Below are 9,800 nucleotides of genomic sequence, written 5' to 3' on the forward strand. Positions count from 1 at the left end.
AATGAACCGACTAATGTTGATTGATGCGACGATAAAAACCAATAAAAAATATCATAATCAGAAGAAGAAAACAATCTACTTCATCAGCATTAACACCTCGTGCTATGTCATCAATCAACCCGCTTCATCGATCCGCCGTCGAGCAGCAGCCAGCGTATATATGTAGCTCGGTTCCTCAGCACCAACTCATCAGCAAACCCGTGACTGCGAAGAAGAAAAAGAAGAAGAAAGAGTGAGGGAGGTATCAACTGAAGCTCTTGGAGTGAAATGGCTACCGCCGGGAAGGTGATCAAGTGCAAAGGTTGGTTCCTGAACCATTAAGTTTCCTATTCATCTCAGTCTGTGTGAAGAAATTCCTGGAATGGGTGGATGGGATGAAATTAACAAGGGAGGGCGTATAGTTAATTTGGTTGGTGCTGGCAGCGGCGGTGGCGTGGGAGGCCGGGAAGCCGCTGTCGATGGAGGAGGTGGAGGTGGCGCCGCCGCAGGCCATGGAGGTGCGCGTCAAGATCCTCTACACCGCCCTCTGCCACACCGACGTCTACTTCTGGGAGGCCAAGGTACATATCTTATCCAAAACATCTCATAGTGTACCAATTTTGTGTTTTCCAGATTACTTTATCTGGATGAATGGATGAGTTGGTGATGCGCTGCTTGGATCTTGGCAGGGCCAAACTCGGCAAATTTGACCATTTTGACCTACGGACGAAATCAATTCACGGAATGAACTGATCGTGAAACTATTTCACAGCCCTAACCTTTTTGTGTAGCGCCCGCCACGACGGCGCCACACCCTACTGTGCAGCGCCTAGCACGGGGACGTTGCACACCAGTCCACCGTGGCAGCCCCTGGGCCCGCACACAGCAGTGCAACGCCTTCGTGCTAGGCGCCACACATGTAATGTGCAGCGCCCAGCCCATAGGCGCCACACTTGTAAAGTGCAGCGCCTAGCGCGTAGGCGCTGCACTGTGACTTATCCAGCCACTTGGCTGCCCCCCCTCCCCCACCCCCACACCACACACTCTCCCACTCTCCTCCCCGAGCTTTGCCCCCTCTCCCACTCTCTCCCCCTCTCAAATCCTCTCCCAAATCTTGCAAATTTGAAGAATTTGTCCGTGGATTTCGAAGTCAAACCCTCCCTCAAGGTAATATTCTCCGATCCCCTTGTTTTGATTCAAGTAAAGTTCCCATTGCTCATTTGTTGCTAGTTTGGGGAAACCCTAGTTTTGTTTGGATCTAGAGATTTGCATGGAAATGTGAGATGTTTGTTTACCAATTTCTATGGTTAGGCTTTGTTAGTATGCTAGGGTTATTCTTATGGGTGTTCTTATGTTGGTGCTAGGGTTAGGTTTAGGGCTAGGGTTATGGTTATGGTTATGGTTATGGTTATGGTTGTTGTTTGATATATATATTAGGGTTTCTATTCCGTGTTAATTCTTGTATTAGTACTCATGGAAGCAATGTTACCTTGTGTTATTGGAATGCTTATAGGGATGGGAAGAACATGTGTGTTTGTTCATCATGGGGACAAGGACGCCTTTTTGAAAGGCAATGTAGAACCGGACCCGGATGAGGTTGACATGGTGTTTGATAGTAGTCCTAGCTATGCGGAGCTCTTGCAACAAGTTAGGGAAGATTTGAATTGGACGGACCCTAGTGATATCATAGAGTTGGAGGGAAGGCATAATGTTGGTTTTGGAATGCACATCCGTTGGAAGACAATGCGTGTCAACTCGGAGCAACGTTGGGTTGCATACAAGGAGACGGTGGCCGAATCACTAGACAAGGCTCTTGAGTTATTTGCAACGAAGAAGGTTGGTTCAAGTTTGCATTTGGACTTGAACCGGAACCCCTCCCCTTTGGTTGCTAGTAGCCCCACACCCTTGAAGCGAGATGAACTTGTTGAACCTCTTTTGACCCAAGAAGTGAGGCCAACATGAGCCCGTTTACAAACAACCAAGATGAAGCTTTGCAAGAGGACAATGATGAGTATGCGGACGATGACAATGAAGTTGATCTCCATGACAACAATGTGGGTGATCTCGACAAATATCACTTGCAAGAGACAATGGATCCTTCCATCCCTTTTTCCCGTGCATATGCATTGGACTCGGATGACGATGGTCCCGATGAACAAGTGGATGCGGAGGGGTTCACGGTGAAGGAGGCCGAAGCTTTCGAGAAGGTATTTGGTCGGGATCATCGGACTACATTGTTCAAGGATGTTAGTCTCGCGGATGAAGCCGTGGTAGATGGTGGCAATGTGTACCTCTTGGGGTTAGGCCAAGCTCTCATCGTGATTTGGGAGACGACAAGAACCGCATTGCTAAAGGTTCTAAGTTTGACACCTTCTTATGCAATGTCGAGTTACGATGGAAGCATGATAATAACTTATGCAATGTCAATTCACCTGCTCAGGCGTGATCGCGTCCATCTCGCTCCTGTACAGCTTGTACATGACCGAGGGATCATCCGTCATCTCATTTAACACATCCCACTTGTAAGCCCAAGTGGGGAGCCGTAGTGGATCGTCTTTCTCGTCCCAATCCTCGAACTTCACGGTCTTCGGTCGTCCAACCGGCAAACGCTCCCAGCTCCATATGGAAAGTGCGAGCAAACAACCACCAATACCTCCAGATAGCCTACAACAGGCTTCGTCCAACTGCACATAAAAGAGAACATGGTTGAATTAACAGCAACATCGCATTCATAATGTACCAATGAATTAAAACAGAAACAACTTCATACCTGTCTATACAAGTAAGCCAGTGTCGCCGAACCCCAACTCCATTTGCTATCGAAGACGGTCAACGCCTTGAGCCACATCCATGGAGCATTCTTGCCTGTGCCATCAGCAAACATACTCCTGGATATCACGTACCACATGTAGACACGAGCATATGTCTTCACCGTGTCCTCATTAGCATCCTCAGGGCAATTACTGAAGTTCGATACAATCCACGTGAAAGTAGCACCGGCTGCGACTCTTTCCTTCTTCTTGCCTTCTACTTCTGGTTCGCGCGGCTCCGGAGGAACCATACCGATAAGGGCAAGCATTTGCTCGCGCCACCCATCAGAATCGGTGCTCATACATAGAGGATTCCCATCGATAGGAAAACCGGTGATCATAGCTATATCCTGGAGCGTCACGGTCATCTCCCCGGTCCGAAGATGGAAAGTGTGTGTCTCCGGCCTCCAATGATCAATAAGCGCGGTGAGTGCTGGAGGATTGTTGGGTGGCGTCGACCTGCTGACCAACTGAATGAAAGAGAGAAGTCTTGTCTCCCTAACATACGGGGTGTACCGCTCATCATAGCGCATCCACCCAAGGTTGACCCCGTGAGCCCGAAGCTTCAGAGGTGCAAGCTCCTACAAGCAAACAAACAAATCATTACATATGGGGGGTATGTGTTTGAAAAAAAACACGAAATTCATAACACCGACAACTTTCATTATTACCTGCTGCTTCACCGACATAGCGTACGACCGGTGTTGTAGATCCCAATGATCATTGAGAAGCCAAACCATCCTAGCAATTTGCAAGAAAGCTTTCTTGTCAACACGATTATCTTTTGAATACAAAAAAACTAAAGTAGGCCTACTAGATGCAACCATACCAATCTATGTATCCAACCATATCAAATCAAACATAACTAATAAAAAAGGGTTCCACAAATAACTAGGCCTACTTCATACAAATAACTTTTCCATAAACTATGCCTACTTCATAAAAATAACTCTTCCATAAACTAAACTAGGGTTCCACAAATCAAACAAACAAGGGTTCCCCAAATCAATCAAACAAGTCAATACATGCAAAGTTCTAATACATGCAAGATTCAAATCTAATCTAATCAAACAAGGATTCCCCAAATCTTCAAAATATCATATTTTCTATGGATAGAAAGAAGGGGATCGGAAGAGAGTACCTTCTAGGATGGATTGGTGAAGAAATGCACGGACCAAATCGTCGGATCTGAAGGATTTGGGAGAGGGGATTGAGAGGGGGAGAGGAGGAACCTGCCGCGCCGCTGCTTCTGTTACTTCAAAACCGAACGAATGGGTGGGGTGGGGGAGGGGGAGCGGGCGGCTAGCGTCTAAGTCACCGTGCAGCGCCTACGGGCTGGGCGCTGCACATTACATGTGTGGCGCCTAGCACGGAGGCATTGCACTGCTGGGTGCGGGTCCAGGGGCTGTCACGGTGGACTGGTGTGCAACGCCCCCGTGCTAGGCGCTGCACAGTAGGGTGTGGCGCCGTCGTGGCGGGCGCTACACAAAAAGGTTAGGACTGTGAAATAGTTTCACGGTCAGTTCATTCCGTGAATTGATTTCGTCCGTAGGTCAAAATGGTCAAATTTGCCACCAAACTCCGGTTTTCCTTAGGATCTTGGGCCATGAAGCTGGAGGGTATCCATACTCACCTTTTGCCTCTCTCTTAGCCGCCCCCCCCCTCTCTTTCCCCTGTTTTAAGTTTTAATAATTGTTAATCACTTCATGGAATCTAGCTTTGAATCCTCACCTGAAATATGGTTTTATTGGTGCAATTATAGTCATCCTGAATCCTACTAGTATTTACCCCGAAAATAATAATAAAAAGAATCCTACTAGTATTTGTCTGTACTTTTTTTATTAGTACTCCCTCCATTCCGATTTACTCGTCGTGATTTTAGTTTAAGAGGCAGTACTTTGCTGAAGTAACATGTTTGTTCCCTCACAGCATTGTGGAGAGTGTCGGTGAGGGCGTGACGGAGCTGGTGCCGGGCGACCATGTCCTCCCGGTGTTCACCGGAGAGTGCAAGGAGTGTGCCCACTGCATGTCAGAGGAGAGCAACCTCTGTGACCTCCTCAGGATAAATGTCGACTGTGGCGTGATGATCGGCGACGGGCAGTCCCGCTTCAGCATCGACGGGAAACCCATCTTCCACTTCGTCGGGACGTCCACCTTCAGTGAGTACACCGTGATCCATGTCGGGTGCCTTGCCAAGATCGACCCCGAGGCGCCCCTCGACAAAGTCTGCCTCCTTAGCTGTGGTATCTCAACCGGTAAGAGTCTATATGTACTGAGCCGCCGACGAGTTCAACATGTTTGGGACGCCTCGGCGAATTGCTGAGATTTCATGTTTCCAATTCAGGGCTTGGTGCGACCCTCAACGTCGCAAAGCCCAAGAAGGGCATGACAGTGGCGGTTTTCGGTCTTGGAGCTGTAGGCCTCGCTGTAAGTGTTCCTCCACCAGATATTCTTTCAGGTCGATCGATGAGAATTGTTCTATGACCATGACTAATTACAGGCCATGGAAGGGGCCAGGATGTCCGGCGCATCGAGGATTATCGGCGTGGACTTGAACCCTGCAAAACACCAACAAGGTACGCATGATAATCTGCCGCTGCCATGCCATCGATCTTCAGGAAGAAAATTAAAACAATCCATCCATCTTGGCAAAATGTATATTTGTTAGCACCGGAGCAGACTGACTGAGCCTTGCAACCCCATGCATGTCCATTGCTTTTCAGCTAAGAAATTTGGCTGCACCGACTTTGTGAACCCCAAGGACCACGCCAAGCCAGTGCAAGAGGTACTTGTTCATGACATACGCGCACAAGAAGCTTGTGTCAAATGAAATGCTGATGGTCCAAAAATACGCCGCAGGTGATCGTGGAGATGACCGACGGCGGGGTCGACCGGGCCGTGGAGTGCACGGGCAACGCCGACGCCATGATCTCCGCCTTCGAATGCGTGCACGATGTACATATGATGATCACTTGCTCCTTCTTCTGCTGCTTGAAACTGAATCCTGACACTAACACTATGGCCTGATGGACGGGAGCAGGGGTGGGGCGTGGCGGTGCTGGTGGGGGTGGCGCACAAGGAGGCGGTGTTCAAGACGCACCCCATGAACTTCCTCAACGAGAGGACGCTGAGGGGCACCTTCTTCGGCAACTACAAGCCGCGCACCGGCCTCCCCGGGGTCGTGGACATGTACATGAGGAAGGAGCTGGAGCTGGACAAGTTCATCACCCACAGCGTGCCCTTCTCGCAGATCAACACGGCCTTCGACCTCATGCTCAAGGGGGAAGGCCTGCGCTGCGTCATCAGGATGGAGGAGTAGAGGTAGAGCCCCTGGCTCTTCTTCATCCCTCGCTGCTATTGGACTACAACACACATGTATCAGCTTCTTTGCTACTTTTTTTTTGAAGTCATGCCACTTATAGGACTCCGATTCATTAAATAAGCAGAAGAGGGTTGCTCGATTAATTTGCGAAAACTCGGCGAAAACCATCACAACATGCCCACAAAAGGGCACACCTGTTCAACCTCACTACCCACAAGACCCGCACTGTCGAGGACACGTACGCCTTTCTCTTACCGCCAGAAAGAAACCGCATCGAATCGCCATCCTCCGACAACAAGAACTGCTTACTTCCTCCGTCCCATAATATAAGATGTTAAGAACAAATTTGCATCCTACAACAAAGACTGCTTGTTGCCTACTTCCTCCGTCCCATAATATAAAATGTTAAGAACAAATTTGCATCCTACAACAAGGACTGCTTGTTGCCTACTTCCTCCGTCCCATAATATAAGATGTTAAGAACAAATTTGGATATAAGATTCAGTTGGATATTTATGCACCATGCAGGAGAAGTGAGAACGAATTTTGATACAAGATCCAGTTGGACATTTACGTAACCAATTGATTTATTTCTACATCGTTTGCCTACATCTGGGTTTTCCATTTTTTGTTTTTATGCAACCCCCCTCTCCCTGTCTACTTATTCGAAATATCAGTGATTTGTTTCTCATCACAGCAGATGATCAGATTTAATCTACACCCCACCCTTTGACTGGAAGAAGCGTGCGTGAAACAGTGTTACAGAACCTGGACAGCTGATACTATTCAACTAATTTCATAATCCATAACTGCTCAGTATTTACAAACTATTGCCTGGTTGAGTACAGTCAGATCCAAGCAAATTTTACAAGTTAATCTCATGAGCTGAAATTGACAGGATCCAGGGACATAACATGTATCCAAATACAGACTTTGTGGTTCACTCTATCAACGGTCTCCGAATTTTGATCAGGCAAAGAACTCGACCATGTTGTTAGTCCAAGACTGTCATTTTGAAGGGGTGGCACCTTGTCTTGATGAAGAATCCGGATCAAGCTGGGCATAAGAGGGAGACGTTTCCGGCTCCAGTAGGATTTGCCTGAGATGCTTGTCCTCGAGATGTTCCTAGAAACAATTAAAACATGGAACGATCAGCCATTAGATAAGCAAGAAACACGCAACATTAAATCACAAAATTTAAACCTAAATGACTGAAATGCAAGATACGACAGATTGCTTATGTCGTAGTGAAGAAAACAGGGTACTGGTGTATGTTGAACACTCATCGTGCGATACAACAGTGCTTTGTGAATGAAACCACTTTGTTGAACTCAATTCCTGAACAATCATTCTTGTAACACACAGATACTATATGGCAACATGGACAACTGAAGAGGTAAATAACACAGATACAGACCGAATTTTGACAAAGTGAGAACTTTCCCTATAAATAAACTAATTAAATACATTGGGGTGGTAAGAAGTTTTTGTTCCTTGCAGTAACAGCAAATTACTGCAAACAAAAAGCACAAGGCTGTGAACCATCGATCTGGTACGATTTGATATAACCACCAGTTTTACAGAACACACATCATTGCTATTTACACTATATAAGTCATGGAGAACAATTGACTTGCAACTGTGCAAGTGAAAAAAAAAGACAGTCCGTTCAGCAATAGAAATTGACAACAGTGAGTTTTCCTAAGAAATAGCAGATCTTTTGCTGGGTTGGCAGTCAGTAAGCAACCAGAATGCCTACCAACCATTCCCAAATTCTCACCAGCATCGCACCAGTTATGACCAATACTTGCCTAGAAAACAACCTAACAGCAGCCAATAAGCAAAATAAGAACACCTGTAACTGCAAATGGTTTTAACAAGATCCGTTTTTGGTGTAGCCTGGGATGTAAGCATAGAAGGGTTTGCTGGTTACTTTGGCCCCTTTTATCCACCAAAAAAAATTCATTGTTGGTTAACTCTCTACAGACTGAGCTCCCCTGCGATATCAATTAACTGCTTTGCCATGCAAATGCCGGAACTAGCACAGTCTTGCAAGCTCAATCGCTCCGGCTATTCAAACAGGATACAAGGTTAATAATCTCTGTTTTTAGGCAATAACCTTTTTGGGTAGAAAGAGCGTCCTTGTTAACCTACATTGCTTGTCCACATAAGTGCTCTGAACTGACATTGCACACAATAGCCGCCGGATCCCACATTTGCAACATGAGGACCGCAGCGCAATCCAAATCAAGATCATAAGCAACATAACACCTGACTGCCATAAGCCCCCCCTACTATGATGATTCTCACATTCTCCCCAGAATACCCACCTTAAGCCAACGCAGTTAAAAAAGCGACATAACCGAGACAGTCCCTCCTCAAATATCTTCCTAAACAAGAACTCCAAATCTTACATGAAATTTATGCCTCCCAGTCCCAGGACTGGAATTATCTCAGCCTAAACTATAAGATCTTCATAATCAGGAATCCATATCTCTGGAAAATATCACCTCAGGGAGCCCCATCAGAGAAAACTAGGCGGTCAATGGTGGGGGATCTCTACCGCGCGCATAGCAAACCGGTGATCCAATCTAACCGGCAAGCAACGATAGCGAGGTGTGGTTGGGGCGAGGGGGGGTGTTGGCGGGCGTGGGCTAGGTTTACCTCGAGGCAGGCGCGGTACTTGTGCCAGTCGGCGGCGCAGTCGTCCTTGTTCCACTGGCCCTTGGCGAACTTGTCGGCGTACCACCGGTTGAAGCACTCGTGGTACGCCGCCCGGAGGTCGGAGCAGGCCGCCGCGGCAGCCGACGAGGTGGCGGCCGCCGGGGAGGGCGTGGACGAGGATTGCTTGCCCCGGCCGAACACCATCCTTGTGCTGCTTCTCCCTGGCCACCACCGCCGCCGAGTCTCGTTTTGTGTTCTCGCTTTGTCCTTCCCTCTCTCTCTTCCGTCCCACGATCCTGCGCAAAGACGGAGGTTTATTTACCGTATAATAATCCGCTCGTAAGGCGTATTTGGGGATATTACGTAAACCTACTCGAAGCGGATTCCAATTTCTACCGCAAAGCCGTACCCAACTTGCATACGCCTGGTGTATTATGTTTTTCGGACGGACGCCTCGTGTGTGTTTTAACTACTTTTGAGTTTTCTCTCCCTTTTTTTAGCATATAAAATTAATTGTTTTTGTTATTTTAAAAACTTCTAATTTATTCGTCGACTATCAAGATATAGTACAAATAACAGAAGTAAAAATTAAATCCATATCGTATACCACCTAGCGACGACTACAAGCACTGGGGCGAGCCGAATAAGCGCTGCCATCATCGCCCCTCCATCACTCGAGTCGGACAAACCTTGTCGTAGTAGACAGTCGGAAAGTCGTCATGTTAAGACCTCATACGACCAGCGCACTAGAATAGCAACCGTCGTCGATGAAGAGAAGCGTAGATCAAAAAGATCCAATCTGTAGACACACCAACATAGACGAATAAAGACTGGATCCAAGCGGATCCATCGAAGAAAACGCCGACTGAATCCCGTGAGATCCATCGGAGACAAACCTCCACATGCTCTTCGATGATGCTAGGCTCTCCTTTCTCCTCCCTCTCCCCCCCGCTCCTCTCCTCCCCCTTCCCTGCCCCTCCGCCACCGCTCCATGCCCCTCCGCCGTTGCCCTGGGCTCTGATTCT

At 47.6% G+C, this 9,800-nt stretch overlaps 2 protein-coding genes across 2 annotated transcripts; one reads left to right on the top strand and one right to left on the bottom strand.

The window, feature by feature from the left end:
- LOC123111780 (alcohol dehydrogenase 2) lies at positions 1 to 6,240 on the top strand. Its single transcript, XM_044532655.1, has 10 exons — positions 1 to 301; positions 424 to 560; positions 3,913 to 3,915; positions 4,365 to 4,408; positions 4,719 to 5,044; positions 5,134 to 5,216; positions 5,290 to 5,365; positions 5,513 to 5,574; positions 5,649 to 5,744; positions 5,830 to 6,240. Exons 1-10 carry the CDS (start codon positions 268 to 270, stop codon positions 6,106 to 6,108), a joined length of 1,140 nt encoding a protein of 379 aa, XP_044388590.1. The 5' UTR covers positions 1 to 267; the 3' UTR covers positions 6,109 to 6,240.
- A 630-nt stretch (positions 6,241 to 6,870) lies between these two features.
- Positions 6,871 to 9,082, bottom strand: LOC123116094 (uncharacterized protein At4g33100). The gene is made up of 2 exons (XM_044537095.1): positions 8,776 to 9,082; positions 6,871 to 7,236 (listed from the first exon to the last, which is right to left on the bottom strand). The coding sequence occupies exons 1-2, from the start codon at positions 8,977 to 8,979 to the stop codon at positions 7,120 to 7,122; spliced, it is 321 nt and encodes a 106-aa protein (XP_044393030.1). The 5' UTR covers positions 8,980 to 9,082; the 3' UTR covers positions 6,871 to 7,119.
- Positions 9,083 to 9,800: the final 718 nt, after the last annotated feature.

This window comes from Triticum aestivum, chromosome 5B (genome assembly GCF_018294505.1).
Source record: "Triticum aestivum cultivar Chinese Spring chromosome 5B, IWGSC CS RefSeq v2.1, whole genome shotgun sequence".
Taxonomy (NCBI): domain Eukaryota; kingdom Viridiplantae; phylum Streptophyta; class Magnoliopsida; order Poales; family Poaceae; genus Triticum; species Triticum aestivum.

Bases quoted from the DNA above. Each gene is read 5' to 3' on its own strand.
- LOC123116094 (XM_044537095.1), bottom strand. From the start codon at position 8,979: ATGGTGTTCGGCCGGGGCAAGCAATCCTCGTCCACGCCCTCCCCGGCG. The intron at 7,237-8,775 runs GTAAACCTAGCC...AATTGTTTCTAG, and splicing joins AGTACCGCGCCTGCCTCGAG to GAACATCTCGAGGACAAGCA.
- LOC123111780 (XM_044532655.1), top strand. From the start codon at position 268: ATGGCTACCGCCGGGAAGGTGATCAAGTGCAAAG. The intron at 5,217-5,289 runs GTAAGTGTTCCT...GACTAATTACAG, and splicing joins TTGGAGCTGTAGGCCTCGCT to GCCATGGAAGGGGCCAGGAT. The intron at 5,575-5,648 runs GTACTTGTTCAT...AATACGCCGCAG, and splicing joins ACGCCAAGCCAGTGCAAGAG to GTGATCGTGGAGATGACCGA.